Genomic DNA, 18,303 nt, shown 5'->3' on the forward strand with positions numbered 1-18,303 from the left:
CCGTGAAGCTCCCATCCAGAGCTGGATGTGCTGCTGCCATTCAGTCCCAGCCCACTTCCCTTTTCCTGGGACTCCTTCCTTCCTCTCTGTTCTTTCCTAAGAAGAGTGACCCTCCGAAAAAGTCACTGATCACCTAGAAAGATCTAGCTCCCTAAAACCCATGTAAAGGTCAGGGAGATCCCTCCTGCATGCAGGGATGATGTGGCAAAGACAGATATGATAGGCTATTGTAGGGTTGCATGAGGATCACCCTGGATACCTATTGACCAGATCTGTTCCTGGGTCCTATCCTGGGCCTCCCTTCTCAGTCTATCTCATGGGATAGACTCTAAAATGGGACTTTTAAAAATTACCAAGGTTAGTTTTATACATGTTGTCATAATAGTTAAGAGCATGGGCTTTAAGCAGAGGCTACAAAGATTCCAAACCAGTTCTGCCATGACTTAGTAGTTCAAGGACAAATCAGCCATAAACCTCCCAAGTGAGGACATTGATTAAAAAGTACCTATTTATAAGCTAGACGGAGGGATGAATCAGTAAAATGTTTCCCCTACAGACATGAGAACCTGAGTTCAGAAGCACAGCACTCACATAAAGAGCTAGGCACAGTGGCGTGTGGCTGCAATCCCAGCACAAGGGTGGTGCAAAAAGGGTACCCTCAGGCCTCAGGTCTCGCTGGACATCTAATCAAGCTGAAATAGTGTGTTCTGGCTCAATAGGAGACCCTCGTTCAAAATATAAGACGGGGAACTTTAGAAATAGATATTCAACACCAACTTCTGGACTTCACATACATGCACATATATGTATAGACATATGAGCACACATATGCACATATACATGAACACATACACCTCACACAAAGTACCTATGTTTTTAGAGCATAAGATAAATGAAGCCATCTGCTTTGTAGGCTTATACACATGCTACACTTAGCGTGGCACAAAGCCTATGGTAAGTGTTCAACTTATGAGAGTAGCCACCATGGAGGTGGTGTTGGTGAAGGTGAAGATAACGGTTCTTTCTAATTTGCTATAAGGATGGCTGTTTGAGCGCTACAGTGGGACATTACCTCATCCAACCATAATGACAGTTAGATGTTTAATATGCCTGCTTCCTGCTGCAATTAGTGTCTGACTTGATCTTTCCAGTCTTTCCTGACTCGGAGAAGCCTCTAAATAAAGGAAGCTGATTATTAGGGAATGGCGGGGATAAAGACTTTTAGAGAGACACTTGAAGTGGTTGTCAAAGTCTGTTTCCTCTGATAGAGGACTAGAGAAAGGGGAATAAGAGGGCTTAATGGAGAAGGAAGAACCATAGAAAGAACCAAAGTGCTCTGAAGGGCATAGCATCCCTAAAGTGATGGAGACAGCGACAGACGGGAGAGCAGAGGAGGGGTGGGCTGGAGAAAAGCAGGACAGAAGGGGCAGTCTACCCCAACACAAAGATGTCCTTGCCCACATGGGAGCTACCCTTTTCCTCATCAGTTGGGCCCCTGGAGTCCAGCGGGGATGCGGGGTTGGGAGAAATCCCTAATGCTTTCCATTGCCCCCAGAAAACAGAATAATCCAATAGTGTGGAAAGGGACGGGGCATTCCTTTCTAAGTGACTCCCCTTGTCTCCTCCCTCCACAGGGCATGCTGTCTGGGGAGACACTTGACAGCTGGAGGCCAATGGAACTAGGGACAGGGCAAAGGACAAAGAGGAAGCACCCTTTACCTTGGCAGCAAAGGTAGGCTTACCTGCCGAAAACCATTCCTGGTGAACTGTAATATTTTCAAGGCATAGTTGGACCTCTGGCCTTTGCTGTTGAATTCAATGTGGCCGGTGAGACCTTCCAATTCTACCTGTCCAAGAGAGAGTGAGTTACAGCACCAAACAGGCTCCAACAAATCTGGTCCCAAGTCAGCATCCCTCTTACACGCTACGTCACCGTGTTGGAAACCCCTGTTCTGTCTGCTCTGAAGCCACGGGATCTCAGTGGAGGAAGAGGGGCCCATATCCAGTAACCCCAAGCCAACTGTGCAAGCCAACAGGAGCCACCATGCTGCCTTGAACACAGATTCAGCTTTCCTTGTCTCTTAGTCATGGGAGGAACTGTAACCAGCATTTTTCCCTTTGGGGAATCTGCTGATCATGAGCCTGCAGGAAGTCAGGATACTCCTGACTTGTTGCAAAAGTCTAAGACCCCCACACATATGCCTTCTCTCTCTAACAAGGGATGTCTTTTTCATGGGAAAAAAAAAACACTGCTGGAGAGAGAACTCTGGGGAAAACAAGCACCAGCTAGAAGTCTGCAGGCTCAGTCTCCTGAGAGACCATAGGTTCCAGCAGCATGGTCCTCTCCTAGATGCGCGGAGTTGTGCAGGGGCTACCACTGGGCAGGGGCCAGGTTGCAAGCCTGGAACTCAGAACCCCTTTCTAGTTTAGAATCCAAGGACTATTTATTGTCTTGGGAATAAGCTAGCCATGAATCCTTGCCAAGAGTGGTAAAACCTGGGGAGCAAATGGGACCCTTGGCTCACTCAGTTCAGGTGTTTTAGCCAGGGCTGTAACCCACCAGGAAAGTCTTGGACCAAGCATCCCATCCCGGAGGCTGGGCACAACCAGGCCTTCAGCCGCTCCTCACCATGCGCAGGTAGTTCATGAGGCTGGTGCCATGCTGCCAGATCTGGGCTGAGCCGCAGGACAGGGGCTTCACACCAATCTCCTGGCTCCGGTTCAGTTCCTGCACAGCCGTCACAACAGCGTAGACAGCGTCAAACAGCAGGGCGGAGGACAGCTGGGAGCAGCAGAGAGAGTAAGTGGTAGAGAGTAGAGAAAGGAAGAGATGGGGGAGGGAAGAGAGGACATAGAGAACCAAGAGGAAAAGCACCCAAAGGAAAACGAGGGGGCTGGTTCACTGCCTTCCGCCTACCCCTTCCTCTGACCCCACCCACGTCTGCTGTCTACCAGTGGTCTGCATCCTACTGACAAAGACTGCTCTGGGTTTAAGCAGCAAGATACACCATTGGACCCCAAATTATTTCTCTCTCTCTGGGAAACAGCGACTTCCATTGCTGCCAGGAGTAAATCCACAGGACAGTAGGCAAGGCTGCTAATCTCGGGAAGACGGACGGAACTTGGCCACTTTATTAGGCTCAGGTGTAGATTGCTTCCTACCTGACGTCACCCATGAAACTGTCCCTTTCTACACATACCTAGGACTACGGTCTAGCTGCACCATTCTATGTGAAAGATATGTATGAAATGTATGATAAGTTTAAAGTCTAAAGTTTAGTAACATTCCACTCCTATGACAGATGATGGGTGGGTACAAGGGCAGGAGCAGGACAGCAAGCAAGGTACCAGGAGGTGGGGAGATCTGAAACTACAATGGTCAGGGGGCGTCTAAAGGAAGAGCTGTCTAGTCGGGTGACAAAGAAAGTATCTCAGGGAAGAAGATACACTGGAACAGAGAGCATTGGATCCGAGTAGATATGATATCAGACATGGCAGGGGGAGAGAGGCAGTTCAGAGGATGGGAGCACAGGAGCAGAGGCTCGGAGACAGCAAATGAGGAGCACCCCTGGAGGGCGTGGGTGGACAGTGACTCTGCGAACAGGCAGGGGCCATGCTCAACTGTACGACTGTCCCAGCAGGAGCAGACAGACCTAAACAGATGGGTGCCTCTCCCTTTGGCGATCAGATCATTGAAACAACGTCCTCTAAGAAACTGGAGTTTCCCCAAAAAATCTCACGCTGGAAGAAGAAGCCTGGTGCCAGCCAGCAGAGAAACGTGTCTCCTAGGAAGAGATTTCGCACAGTTTGACAGCTTGTCAGACTGTCGCCATGCAGGAGGGACCGGAGCACGGACAATGAAGGTGGGTGGACCACACTGTGACCAGGTGCTGCTTAGTTATGCATGCCTCTGTCTACATAAACCTAAATCTCAAGTCAGGACCCCAGGATGGACTCGAAGGCGGTAGCTGGCTTTGTGTCCCTCTTCCCAGTGCGGTCACATCGAGTACATCTTTCCTCTTCTCTTCCCTTTCTCATGTCTGATTAACTGCTCTGCTGAGGGTGGGTGGCAGAACCTAGCTCGTTAGGGCTGCCAGGGTCCAGACACTGACCCTCACCACTCTGGAAACAAAGGGCGGAGAGCAGTGTAGCCATTCTGTGTTTTTATCTTTCCTGTTAATCAGCTTCCTTAAGGCAAGAGAAATTCATGTCCATGTGCCCCTGGTACCCGGGATGAAGTCTTCCCTGTGGTTGGCTTCCAAAGACATGTCTCCTCTTAAATTTTTAAGAAGATTTTATTTTATGAGGATGAGTATTTTGGCTGCATGTATGTCTGTGTGCCCTGTGTGTACAGTGCCCAAGAAAGTCAGAAGAGGGTTCAGATCCCCTGGAATAGGAATTACAGATGGTTATGGGCCACCATGTGGGTGATGGGACTCAAATCTCAGTCCTCTAGAAAAAGCAACCAGTACTCCTAACCTCTAGGCCAGTTCTCCAGCCTTCAAGCTGTATCTTGGTTTGAATTAAGTCTTGACTGACATCTGCCTGACGAGTGACATCAATATTGGCAGGCTTTATAGTGGGGGATGCCAGGGGGACTGGGTGGCTGGAGAGAGTAGAAACACAGCTGACTCTTGTGCCTGGGGAATGCACAATCCAGGAGGAGCTAGCTGTAAACGTACAAGAAAAAGTCCTGGTCAGTAGAGATATCTCTGTGGTCAGCACTGTTCAGAGGCAGTTGGAGGACAGTTCAAAGAATGAAACCACAGGAGCAGATGCTGGGAGGTGGAATTGAGGAGCCCCCCGGGGAGGGGATGATGGGTAAAATGGCTTGGTGTATCGGCTGGGGAAGGCCAAGAAAGGCAGGAAGAATTCCATACAGTAATGACACTGGGGTACTAGGGGGCCAGTTCCTCCATTGGTAGCATGATGTCCACCCCTGGCAACCAGTTCTTTCCCTGACCAGTCATCTTGCTCATCAGAAGAACCCTTTGGGAGGATCTGGAGGCCATACCCTGTGTGGTAGAGTGCTTCCTACCTTCTGTCTGACCAGGCTCTAGGATGCTGGCCCCTCCAAGCCTAGAGGGAGGGAGGACACAGTCCTCCAGTCAGAGGGCACGGAGCATGAGATAGCAAGGTGTAGGGGGAAGAACTGGGGAGCACAGCTTGACTCCAGGTCATCCTTAGATGCTAAGTGACAATGGACATCTCGCTGAAAATCAATCAGGGACCACTCTTATCCATAAAAGAAGCAGCATTCTGGCCTCACGAGCCTGTACAGGCCATCAGGACGGGGTGAGCATTACAGATGCAGCTGTATAATCTCACAACCAAGGAGTCAGTAGTGCTCTGGAGGAGGTGATCGGGAACAGGAGGGGGAGGATGCTACGAGTCCAGAAAGCAGACTGGAAGGACACAATAACACAAAGGGCTGCCGTCTCTAATAGGTACCAAGAGTGTTGACCTCTGATAACCTTTTCAAACACAACCACAGGGAAGAGCAGCCCACAATCAAAATTCACCTGCATTGCAAAGCCACCTAGCCAATGTATCCCCTCTGCCTTCCCCTCTTCCCTTCCATCCTCCATCCCTCCCCTCCTTTCCTTGGTGTTTCTTTCTAATCCTATTCAGCCCCTGTCATTTAGCAGGTCCTATCTGGGAATGGTGACATCTTCACCAGTCTATTCTGATACGGTCAGAAAAGTCCTCAAGTCCCTGCTGACTCCATCAAGTCTACTGCCTTTCCAACTCCACCTGACTTCTTGCTGTGCCTAGCCTTGGGGCCATGTGTGACCTGAAGTCTGAGCAGACAAAGGTATCCAAACCCCAACCCCCGGTCTCAATAAGAGCAGAAACCATATAGCCCTGCTGAACTAACTGAGCAACCTCACTGCTCTGAGCACCTCTACTCACTGCCCTTGTCCTAGTCACCTAGTTCCTCTAAGGGAGGCGGGGCTCATCTGCTTAGCACCTGCTGCTCCTCCACCAGCTTACAGCTGTCCTTTTCTTTGAACCTCATCACCCCCCCCCAACATGCAGCTCTCCTACTAATGGCTGCCCACAGTTCCTTACTGAAAGGACGTATGAAATAATGATGCTCTAGATGCCCTCTCCAGCTCTGACCAGCCTCTACCCGAGAGTAGACCACTGCTGAGAGCTTGTTGCTTTAAGCATCTAGATCATAAAACTATTTCATTGCTACTTCATAATTGCAATGTTGTTATTATTAGAAATCGGATGTCCAGGGTCTGGGACACCCCTCCCCCCCAGTTTACCTCGTGGCCTCATTGGTTGGCTGTCCTTGTGTCAGTTAAGATGTGAGCCATTAGCCAGCGATGCCTGCCTAGGCCCTGTTCTGCCTCCTCCCATTCTGTGTATGTGTCTGTCCTCTCATGTCACCAACAGCTTCTGGTCCAGCTGTGCCTGTGCCAACGGAGTCACCCTGCTGTACTGCTAACGTGTAGCACAAAGTAGAACAGGTCATGACCCTGAGCAGAGGCTGTGCTTCTCGGGAACACATTCTCTCTCCTAGAAGATACTGTCCTTCTTCTCTTTCTAGAAAGTGCTGCTTCTGGATGTAATGCCTGGACCCACTTCAGTCAGCTTAGCTCCAGGCTGAGAGTGGAGGTGACCCCACATGTGACTGAAGAGAGAACGAGAGGGTCTGGGCCTCCGGTTACCTCTCCCTCAGGTCTCCCTATGCTGTGTGACACCACACTGCATTTTAACTGGGTTCCTGCTACTAGCAACTGAGAGCATTCTAAATCGTTAGAGTCCCCCCCTCTCTCAAGGTAATGCTGCTCAAGGTCCCAAGACAAGCCTGTAACCCGTCTCCTCTTGAGGTCCAGTCCTCCTTTAGAAGCTGTGCATTGGTTCCCGAGGGACAGTGCATGATTTCAGAGGACGCTGGTCACACCACACCACTGTCTCCCTTCCTAGCACGTGGTTGTTGCTAGTCCCACTCCGGCTAGGATGAGGTTTCCTTGACTGGCAATCTCCGTCTCTGTCTGTCTATCTGTCTGCCTGCCTACATCTATCTATCTATCTATCTATCTATCTATCTATCTATCTATCTATCTCTATCTATCTATCTATCTATCTATCTACCTACCTATCAGTGTGTTGCACACAAGTGCATGTGTTCATATGTATGTGTATACACATATATGCACAACTGTGTATGTGAGTACATGTGCACCTGTGTTTTTAAGTGTGTCTTCCTCTCTCCATCTCTTCCTTACTTTTTGAGACAGGGTCTCTCACTGAGCCTGGGACTCTCCAGTTGCTTATGCTAGCTGTCCAGCAAGCTCTAGGGACTCCTCTTGCCTCCACGTCCTCCCCCCAGTACTGGGGTCACCGGTGAACAATGCCAGCCTAACTTTTATGTGGGTGCTGAGGATCAAAACTTGGGTCCATAAGCTTGCACGGCAAGTACTTCGCCCACACATCCATCTCCCTAGCCCCTGCTGATGTTCTTATTAGTACATCATCCAAATGATGAGCGGTCGGTATGTGCCTGTTCCCGATGTCTCTTGTCATCTCTAACTCCAGGGTCTTCTAGATCCTTCAGCTATTTCTTGTGATTACAATTCAAGCTGAGGACATTGGGGTAGGGAACAAGGGTAGAAGATGATCAAGGTTCCTGTCTCATCTCGACACACACATGGCCTTCAGAGAGTGACGTGGGTAAAGTGTCCCCAAGGGCACTGTACTTCCTAGGTCTCCTCTGAAGTGGACTAACTCAAGTTACTACCCTGTCTATGGGAACATGCACTACCCTCAGGACAATCTCCTCACCTGATTCCCCTCTTCTGTCGGGTCCTGTCCTAGGACCTAGGACCACTCATCTCGTCTTCCTCCCTCCTGAGGATTTACTTCCCACCCCTTCACTCCTGTAGCTAATCTGCCCCAGTTGCTAATCTCTTTCCGTTTTTTCAATTCTCTTTTCGAGATCCCAGCTGTCAGGGGGTAAGACTCTGCCATCCCTGCCAGTCCATCAGTACCCTCGTGGTTCAGCTGTCCATTCCAAACCATCTCTTCAATGTCCTAATTGCCTTCTCCCTCTGTTATTATCAACTAATTCCATTCTGGAAAGCATTTGGGCCACTGTCAGTGAAAAGTGGCTTGTGTCATAAAAGGCTTTGTCCCCGTCTCTACTTCTGAGTCCATTGGGAAGAGAAGGGAGACATTTCTCTTGTCTCTTCTCCTTCCTTTCCATTTCTTCTTCCTCTCATGATTGACCCCTCCATCTTTCTGATGCTCCCGCTGCCCATCTGTGTGGGTGCAAGCCTGCCTCTTGGCTTTGTCTCTGCTTCTGCTGTCCCTTGCTATCCCATGTTGTCCCTGTCTCTTCTAAATTTTAGATCCCCTAAACTGGCTCAATCCTCATTTAAAATCATCTCTTCTTTCTTGGCACCAAGCAGCTGTTTGGCAAGGAACCCTCTATTCTCTTGTTTTTATATTTTCATTTGGTTCTTCACTGTTATTTTTTGAGCTGTTTTGCAAATTGTTTCGGGGGATGAAAGGCTCCGTATAAATTAAGACGAATCAATTCTGACTCAGGGAGTTGCGGCTGGGTTCCCTTCCCTCCCTGAAATGAAAACAAGGACATCTTCTAGACACACACCTGTAACCCCCATCATCCCCAAAGCAGGAAGGACTGGATTCTCTGTCTCCTCCTAAAGGCCCATTTGCCCATGAACCTCTGGAAGCTTCGATTCTGCCCCACAAAATAATATGAGGGCAGGGACCATCAAGATCTCATGGACTAGTTCTTACAATCTGGATTTTATTCAACAAAATAAACACTTAATTACAAACATCTGCTTTAGCCTAAATTCTAATTACTTAATCTAGCCATCTGTAATTTTAATGGTTTCCCACGATTTTTGTTCTTTGTGGCATGATTAATGGGGATGGCATATGAAACTAGTGGGCGTGTGTCCCTTCCCACCACTCCCTCCGCGCTGGCTTTGTCTCAGGCAGGAAGCGCATCTGTGGCGTACCACTGGCCACCTGGAAGCTTCTTGTCCAGGCTAAGCACGCCAAGCTTTCTCCTGGATATCTTTAGCCTGGTCCTTCCTTTGAAACCCTACAAACCAGACTCCCCATTTGGGGAGCCCCACCTGGGATTGTGAGGAGGCAGGGAAGCGGGGCAGTCTCTCATACAAGCCTAAAGAAGAGAGAGGGGAATCAAGAGTGGAGAGATGCTATAGAGGAAAGAGAAGGAAGCAGAAAGAGAGTGAAAGGGAGAGAGGGGCGGGGGAAACTAAAGAGAGAGTGGAAGAGAAGTCCGAAAGAGAGGAGGAAGGGAATAGACATCCCGCAGATGCAGGAGCCTGTGCACCCTTTCTCTAAACCAGCACAGGAGAGAACCCAAGCTGTGGTTCCCTAGAACCCACTCCCTCACCCTCTGGCTCTCTGCCATGAGGAGCTGGGCTGTTTGTGGGGAGAAGTTCTTGGCCTCCAGAGAAGCAGAAGAGGCAGCCCTCGGAAAGGTGAGCTACAGAGGTGAGAAGGCTTGGAGGAATTGCGCTATCGTCACCGCTGCCAGCTCCCCTTCCAGGCTCCTTTCCTCTCAGAGGCCATTGCAGAGAGAGGGTGGCTGCAAAGTTGCCTATGGGGAGAAGTCAATCTAGGTACCAGTCCCGGCTGTATAAAAACGAGGCCCTGGGAGACCCCACCTGCCACCCTGCTTTCCTGGACCTGTTTTCTCATTGTCAGAAGCGGACGGCCGTCTTTGAACTGTTCACTAGGATGCCATGAGGAAGGAAAAAGGCCAAGGCAGGTAATATTATGGGATGTGCACAATGCCCAGGCAGAGGTAAACCTGAGTAAGAACAGGGACCCTTCATGCAGGCAAGAAGGCCAAGGGGGGCAGGGAAAGTAGACTTAAGGAGGGACAGGACCTGTGAGGACACACGGAGGCTGACCTAAGTTCAAGGCTCAGCTTGTTTGCACTCCAGCAGAACACTGTCTGCTACCCAGACCCCTTCCAGCATTCCTGGGGGGTGAAAGACTCTGAAACTGGCTAGGAAGGTGACCCAGGGCAACACCAGCTGTAGGAGGCTTCCACGGGGCAGACCTGCCTCTTCAGGTGTTAAGAATGAAACTGAAAATGCTCCTTCTCCACCCAGGGGAACCAGACCCTTTGCCCCATGCATAAAGAACGAATGCCAAGTCTCATATCAATTAATATCAGGGATACCCCGAGGAGTATATGATTCATCCACAGCATCATTGTGTAAATATCACAGACTGCGTTTACACAAACTATGATGACCATGAAGTCCCAGGAGAAACATTCACAGGGAAGCACTGCTTGCTCTGGGGTCCTTAGTTGACCAAATCACTGTAGTTCAGCTCCTGACTGGACTTGCCTGCCACCTTCTAGGAGACCTCCTCTCTTTTCTCTCGGCAGCATCACTGGGCCTCCAGAAGCCATTCTTCCAGATACAGCATGGCTCACATTCTTGGTGCATCTTGGAAGCCAATAACTTTGGCCCTGCCTCATTGTATGGAGCATGTGGTAGACCACAGAGCGTTAGAACCCAAGGGCATCTATAGGACACTTACCGCAGGGCCAGTGAAGGGCACATGGTCACAGTTCTCCTGCCAGGATTGGTTGAGGCTCTGGGAGAACTCTTGGAAGAAAGCATGGGATTGGTTGAAAATGGAAAATCCTAAGATGTTGACTCTGTCATCCACAAGACTGTCCATTCTCTGGAGGGAGAATTCCTGGGAAGATGGGGCAATCAGAAAGAGAGAGCACAGTTAGAATGGGGAAGAAGAAGAAAGAACACGAGGGAGCATGCTGGGGCTGTGGCCAGCTCAGGACACACGAGGTGCTCCCTGAGTGCTCAGTATACAGAATAACTCAGAGTGGCTCTTCTGGGGTTCAGGGAGAAAAAGAGAATTCAGTAGATTAGCTCCTAAGCCAGGGAAATACAAGATGTGACAGGTGAAGAGAGACACAAGGAATATGTGTGATGGGTGGAGGGAAGTTCGCATCCTCGGCAGGTCATCTCTGGAGCCAGGCCTGAAGGCAATTTCTACACAGAGAATGTAAGTAGACAGAGAAGTCATCAGACATAGGCTCTGAGGGGAGAAAGGATGTGGCCATCCACTGTAGTGCCCGTGGCACTTTGATGAAGGCATGAGATCCTCCTTGAAGTACGATTCTACCATCAGAATCACCCCAGAGGTCTTCCTCAAAATGGACCACCACCATGCTAACTGAGTCTGTATGCCTGGAGCTGAGTCCAGGTGGGATAATCACTAGGTCCCTAACTGTCATGCACACCAAAGTTCCAGAAGCACTGGATGAACATACAGCACACACACACACACACACACACACACACACACACACACACACACCCTGGGGAGGATGGAGAAGTTTACTGGGGTCAGAGTACACATGCCTAAATGCTAGGGAGCATCCCAGACTAGTCAGTCCTGTGAGTGGGTGTGTGGGTGTGTGGGGGGGTGTTAGTGGAGTATCAAAGTCATGTTTGCCTTCTAAAAATGTCAACCTGAAGGTGTGCAGACAAGGTTGTATCTCCGTGTGTCATTACGGTTTCCATTCATTTCATACATATGCAAGCATTTCTCGCATGCTAGACACTGTTCTAGGCAGAGAGGACATGCATAGGGGAACATCCTTGCTGTACTCAGGGGCCTCACAGGACTCGAAGAGACAGACAGCCAAGAGCCGAATGCATTATCACTTCAGACAGCTATGAGTGTGGGAGCAGGGGCCGCTGCCGTCAGAGAACTGGGGTTTCCGGGCAGTGACATCCAGAAGTGCAGGATGTCCACCCAGTCGTCCATGCTGTGATAACCAGCGACAGCTGCCAGTTTGACAGGATCTCAGATCACCTAATAGGTTACGTCTCTAGGCGCATCTGTGGGAAATTATAGCAGCCTCTGGCCCCACCTGGGAAGGACGTCTTGATTAGCCGAATTTGTGCAGCAAGTCATACACTAAAGTAGGTGGCTCTGGACTGCACCAAGAAGCGAAGGTTGGCCGACCGCAAGCATTCACTGTGCTTAGCTTCTTGATCACGGATACGACGTGAGCAGCCATTTTAAGCTCCTGCGTCCATTACTCCCTTCCCAGTTCGGATGGATTGTGACATTCAACTATGAGCTCAAATGAACTCTGTCTCCTTTTATTTGATTTGGCCTGGTGTTTTATCCCAACAATGGGCTAGGTAACTGTGACAAACGGCCTTTACCCTATCACCCAGTCTTTTCCCTGGACCTCCTTTGACCCCATACAAGAAACCAGGGGAAAGCATGTAGCTTATTCTGCTCACCCATCTGTTCCTGTAAAAGTGCCTTCAGAGGCGGGGCAGGCCATCCTCTCAGACCGAAGCTGTATCCATCGCGTGCTCATTCCGAGTGCCTCACACACGGCTCCCTGACCCGTGGGCACACAGTATTTACAGACACTAGAAATGACCCATCCGTCACTCAGTGTGAAGTGACAGATGGCGGGTGCCTTAGGCTTGCTTCCTGGCCAGGTGGAAACACTGCTTTCTTTTAGGTGTTCTCCTTTTTTGATGACTTTGCTCTCTTAGCCCCTGGTACTCCTGCTCGTATCTTGCCCCCACCTACAGCCGCTGCCAATGCCTTAGGCTCTGAGCTTACCTGTCCGGATTCCAGCCTTGTCTGCTTTGGCTAACACACTGGAGTCACAAAGACTCCTCTGCAGCCACCAACCCCGGCAGAGCAGACTTGGATGAGGATGAAGTGTGTTTTGGACTCTGCCATCCTCCCATTAGGGGATCATAGATGTGCCAGAGAATGTACTGATTCATAAGCTGGTATTATGTCCTGTCTCTCTACCAGGGCAGCTGCCCAGCCACTGTGGGCTATCAGCAGGCAGGAGAGGGCAGATGGCTAATGAGAAAAGATGTATTTGGCAAGGGTGAGGTGACTAAGGAACAGAGCCAGGCTGCTGTTGGGAAACCGAGGAGCTTTGCTGACCGTGGATGGAGAAGCCAAGGGCTATCCTATCGTTCTGGCTTCCTTATCAATGTGGGCAGACAGCCCACCACACCTCTGTGCCTATCCATATGTAGCCTGATAAACGGAAGCCCATTTCAAGGAAGTCCTGATACCACGGCTGCCCATATTCACAACAGCACCAGGCAGTGCAGAGGTGGCAACTGCTTCCAGGTCAAACCCAGCTTCCTCACCACACTGGATGTCTGACCTTGAGCAAGGACTTTGACTTTTCTGGTCTTTGCAGCCACACTTTGAAAAGGAGGATGGATGCTACTGGGAACCTCCTATGAGAACATGGCCCACCAAGTCAACAATGCAGGGCACACAGGGGCTCATAGAGACTGACGCAGCAAGCACAGGGCCTGCATGGGTCTGCACTAGTCCTCTCTGTGCACATGCTATATGGCTGTTAGCTTGGTGCTTTTGTCTGATTCCTAACAGCGGGAACTGGGGAATCTTTTGCCTTCTCTTGAGACTCTTTTCCTCCTATTGGTTGCCTGGTCCGGCCTCAATATTAGGGCTTCTGTCTTGTCTTGCTGTATCTTATTTTGTCCTGTTTGGCTGTCATCTCTTGGAGGCCTCCTTTTTTTCTAAAGAGGTAACAAAGTGGGTGTGAATCAGGGGGAGAACAGAGGTGTGGGGCTGGAGGGAGTGGAGGGGGTGGAAGCTGTGCTCAGGATTATTGTGTGAGAGAAGAATCCATTTTTAATAAAAAATAATTCATGTGGGATTCTCCACAGATGCTGTGAATATGTTTTATTACATTGGTTAATAAAGAACCTGTTTTGGCCTATGACAGGGCAGAATATATGAAGGTGGGAAAAGTAAACTAAACTTAATAATGCAGGCAGAAAGAAGGCAGAGTCAGACACCATGTAGTTGCCGAAGGAGAAAGATGCCAGAACCTTACCCGTAAGCCACAGCCTCATGGTGATACACAGATTAATAGAAATGGGCTAATTTAAGATGTAAGAACTAGTGAGAAATATACCTGAGCCATTGGTCAAACACTGTTTACTTAATATAGCTTTTGTGTGATTATTCAGGTCTGAGTGACCGGGAAATGAAAATACAGTCTCCGGTTACAAATAATCAATAATAAAAAAGAAACCACCTATGTTGTTACAAGAAACATTGAAAAGGTGCTTGCCACAAAGCCCAAGGATCAGAGTTCAATCCCCAGGACTGAGATGTCGCAGGAGAGAACCAACTCGAGTCAGGATGTTCTCTGGTCCCTCTATAGGAGCACTGTGGCATATTCATGATATGATGCACACTCCCCCGCCCACCCATTCATTCCCCTGCACACTGTCAAATAAATGAATGGAGAAAAGAAGAAACGAGCACGTATAAGGCAGGCTTATCATTGTCATCCGGCAAGGGAGAAGTACTCAGTGGATAACGGTTACCCAAGTACTCCCGCGAGATCTGAGTAGCATCTGGCCCTCACCTTCCTTAGTCCCACTTGGAAACCGGCGGGGGGGAATTACCTCCTTCAGCATGCTCTTGGCAGAGTCAGAATGAATGGGTTAATTGCAGACACTCAGAGACAGTCTCCCCAGAAGTCAGCCAGTCTGTCTTCCTGCCTTTCAATCCCTACCTCCTTGTCCCTTGACTCTATTCTATTTCCTAGTTTCAAAGGCCTCTTAAGATGAAACGATTTCAGAGGCTTCCTTGGTGATTCGTGCTATTTATGACGATTCATTGGAGAGCTTGCCAAAGGACCAGAGAGAGATGGCAGGTCCTTTTACAGCAATTTCCCGGGACATGGCAGGATTTTATCCTGCCAGTATCTGGACCGTGTGTGTGTGTGTGTGTGTGTGTGTGTGTGTGTGTGTTTCTGAAGCAAACTTTCTGAGAGTTCGGGAAACCGCTGACAGCTACCTGTTTGCAAACAATAAAAATCCTTCTAAGGCAGGATTTCCCTAAGTCTGTTCCTGTGGACATTAGTTTCCCAGAGGAGTGCACAGAAATTCCACTAAAAACAAGGTTCTATGTTCAGATAATATTGGAAATGGCCACTTATTCTATCTGCCTCTTTAAGATTCACGGCACACCCTTGCATGCTGAAGGTTGAAAGCAGCCCTGCAGTGAAGCGGCTGGCTTAATTTTGTTTAATCTCGAATTTTTCAAACACATTAACTACGGAATATATATTTCACCCTTCAAATCTGTGTCTCACAGTAGTGTTCTGCAGAACACAATTTGGGAACTGCTACCTTAAATACATTCAGAGAAACATTATAAACTCCAAATCAGGTGGAAGAGATGCTGAGCTTGTAAAGGAGGAAGGCTCATCTGCCCCCCCCCCCCCGCCATCTCCAGCTTTAACTGTGACTGCAAACACGGCCCATTCAAGTTTCCATACCCTTCCCGTCACCACTACCCTCCACCCAGCCTGTCTTTCATAAAATGACAGACACTTTCATAAATGACAGACAGGGCCAGGGGTCCTGGGAGTAGACAGGTTTTCATGGCAGATCCAGGCATTTGAATCTCCCAGTAAGGGCAAGTGCCCAGTGGTAAGACTACATCAGGAAACAGAGATCAAGACAACAGTTGTCCATGCCTTGCCACGGGCATGGCTGTGTGATAGCTCTTTGCACAATGTAGACCCTCTCTAAAGGGCTGTATGCCTCCACAGAGCAAAGATAAGCAACCCTCACTGTGACCCTCACTCCCTGCACCTAAAAGAACATCTAGTTCCTAGAATCTGATTGCCTAATGTTGGTGGAAGGAATAGTTGATTGAAGGCCTCTCAAGAACTTGAGGCCCTCATTGCCACTTCTCTATAACCAAGCACATCTTATTCCCATGGAAGACATAAGAACACACACACAGATCGTGCCAGCCCCTGACTGTTTGCTTTCTTGTCATTGGGTTTTGTCATTAAAATAAACTTTAAAGTTAAAATAAACTATAAAATGTTTGTATGTTCTCCCTCTTGTCGTGTGCATGTTTGTGTATGCTATAGTATGTAAAATCCAAATAACTAGAGTTGAAGGTGAATGTCCTATGGGTGAGGGCTGTGTGGAATGGTCACCATAGACAGCAGAGCTCCACGGAATCTCCCCACTTCCCTGGAAGATGTGACATTTCCCAGGTCGTGGTTTACATACAGTCATCCATTCGTGGATTGACTGCACGAAGCTCCCTGGACTGCAGGAAGCACCTAGGCCAGGGAGCAAGGGCAGGCTATGAGGAGAGCACAGAGTGGGGGACAGAGCGAAGGGAAGGGGAGATATTCAAGGGAGAAGAGGGGGGAGAAGGGCAGGAGGACTGAGGTTACTACTGCTCTGCCCTCCTTTTCTCCCTCCCACTGCAAGAAGTCATTCTAGGCTATTTTTCTAATGAGAAAAGATTTGCTAGCCACATGCTTCATCCTAAGTAGGGTCCAAATATCAAGAAACCCGCAGCTTGCGTGCCAGGGGTTTAGGACAGTGGGTGGAAAACAGATCTGTGCTTGTGGACAGAGCGAGGGGAGGAGAAGGTGTCGTCTCGGAGGACCCTGTGCCTACATTAACCAGCCAAGTTTATTAGTCAACCCGGGGACAGGCCGAGTTTTGTCAAATGCAGCTGCAAGAATAAGAGCTCCTAATGACTGAGTTTGCCTGTGTCTGGCTTTAAGAAGAAAAGCAAGAAGCCATGTCAAGACCATCTCAGAGCCCAAGCAAGCCTTCTCACCTACAGTCTTGGGCCATATGCGCATCCTAGTCTCTGGTACCTACACTAGAGACTGTAGCCTCCGTTCCCTCTTTTAGAAACTCCATGCCCAGTCCCTTGATTCTGTCAAACCCGCCTCCCTCGAATTTATCCCTTCCTTCCCAAGCCCACTAGTGGTGGCCCTCATCACCTCTCTTTTGGGACGGCAGCGTTATTTAATGAAGATCATACAACTGATCTGGGGGGACAAGGCCGCTCTACTGTACAGCACTATTTTTTTTTTCTGATGACAGTACAAATGGGGTCTGCTGTCACTGTGCAATGTAACCATTTCATTGAAAAAAAAATGCATGTTAGAAAGGACAGGTTTGGGGGTTAATGCTCATTTGCATAGATTCTAGCTGTGGTCCACAGTAATATCTGCAGTGGCGATTCCTTTATCTATAGTAGATGGAAACAGCGTCCCCTCCTCCCCCGTAGAACAGCACCCAGCACATAGGAACCCCAGACATGTGAGTTCTCTTGTCTCGTGTGCAGCCAGTCTCTGCGCTGTGACTTTAGACAAAGAGGGCCTGAGCAGTCTTCTTCTTTCCACTCTCTGGCTACCCTACCCTGAGCTGCATCTGAGCCCTGCCCCAGAGGAAATACCCAGCCTGAGGGTTTCTCCACACCCCCTCTTCTACATCCCTCTGCAAGAAGCTATTCTTAGCTCCTTGTCAAATGAGAACACTTAGCCAGGTTGTCATAAGGTGTTAATTGCTTGGTGAGACTATTTGTGTCCAAAGAAAAAGGCTGGAGTTCAAGTTCTGGGCTTCTTCAACCCTAAAAAGCATTAATAAAGTAACAATGTGAGTACCGCTACAGTCTGCTGGCCACCAGCCATGTGCCAGTCAGAACTAAGTAGATTTCACCCGTGATCTCTATTTATCCTTAGAGCAAGCCTTGTGGTGTGGGAGTTAATCGTGGCATCTCCTGGCATCAAAGTGGCTTTCCCAAGGCCACATGACTGGCGAAAGGCAGTTGTGAATTCAAACCCAGGTCCTGCTGACCTTAGAACCAGCGTTGTGTCAGGGCATGATGCAGCATAAAGACAGACGTATTGTGATTTCATTGTGGCCAGGTTATAAGATAACCAAGGAAACCAAGTCAAAGCTAATCTCGTCCCACACAGACGGCAACTACAAACCAAATGGTGCGAGTGAGGAAGGGACCATGAAGCATTGGCTAAGTTTCTTCCTGAGAGGGAGTTGTCTTACAAAGGAACTTGGAGCTCTGTCTTGGCTTCAGACTGAGCACCTGGATGGCATGGATCCTTGGGACTTGGGAAAGCTGTGGCTGCTCTTTATCCTCTGCGCAGCATTTGGAATAGATGCCAGGGAGTTGGAGACACGTGTGGCTAGGGTGGGACAGCACAGGATGTGTTGGGCTCGGCTTTGTGAACTTTCCAGCTTCTGCAGAGAGCTGGGCAGGAGCCACCCAGTAAAGCCTCTGTGGCGGCCACTGTTTGGGAGCCATTTGTCATGTGCTTTCATGTGTCGTTGAGTAGCAATGAAGAAGTCAGTTTGGACAGGGAGATTTCCTGAAGCTTATGAATGGGGTCAGCCTGTTGCAAAGGTGACCTCTCTG

At 49.1% G+C, this 18,303-nt stretch overlaps 1 protein-coding gene across 1 annotated transcript in view; it reads right to left on the bottom strand.

Moving 5' to 3' along the window:
• Positions 1-18,303, bottom strand: part of Grik4 (glutamate ionotropic receptor kainate type subunit 4) — a 425,572-nt gene that overhangs the window by 96,728 nt on the left and 310,541 nt on the right. Inside the window, exons 9-11 of the mRNA XM_050120125.1 lie at positions 10,576-10,737; positions 2,630-2,782; positions 1,743-1,847 (exon numbers count right to left, since the gene is read on the bottom strand). Coding sequence (XP_049976082.1) covers positions 1,743-1,847; positions 2,630-2,782; positions 10,576-10,737 — 420 coding nt within the window. The remainder of the gene's footprint in view (positions 1-1,742; positions 1,848-2,629; positions 2,783-10,575; positions 10,738-18,303) is intronic.

This window comes from Alexandromys fortis, unplaced genomic scaffold (genome assembly GCF_014885135.2).
Source record: "Alexandromys fortis isolate MF-2015 unplaced genomic scaffold, M_Fortis_MF-2015_v1.1 scaffold_190, whole genome shotgun sequence".
Lineage (NCBI taxonomy): Eukaryota > Metazoa > Chordata > Mammalia > Rodentia > Cricetidae > Alexandromys > Alexandromys fortis.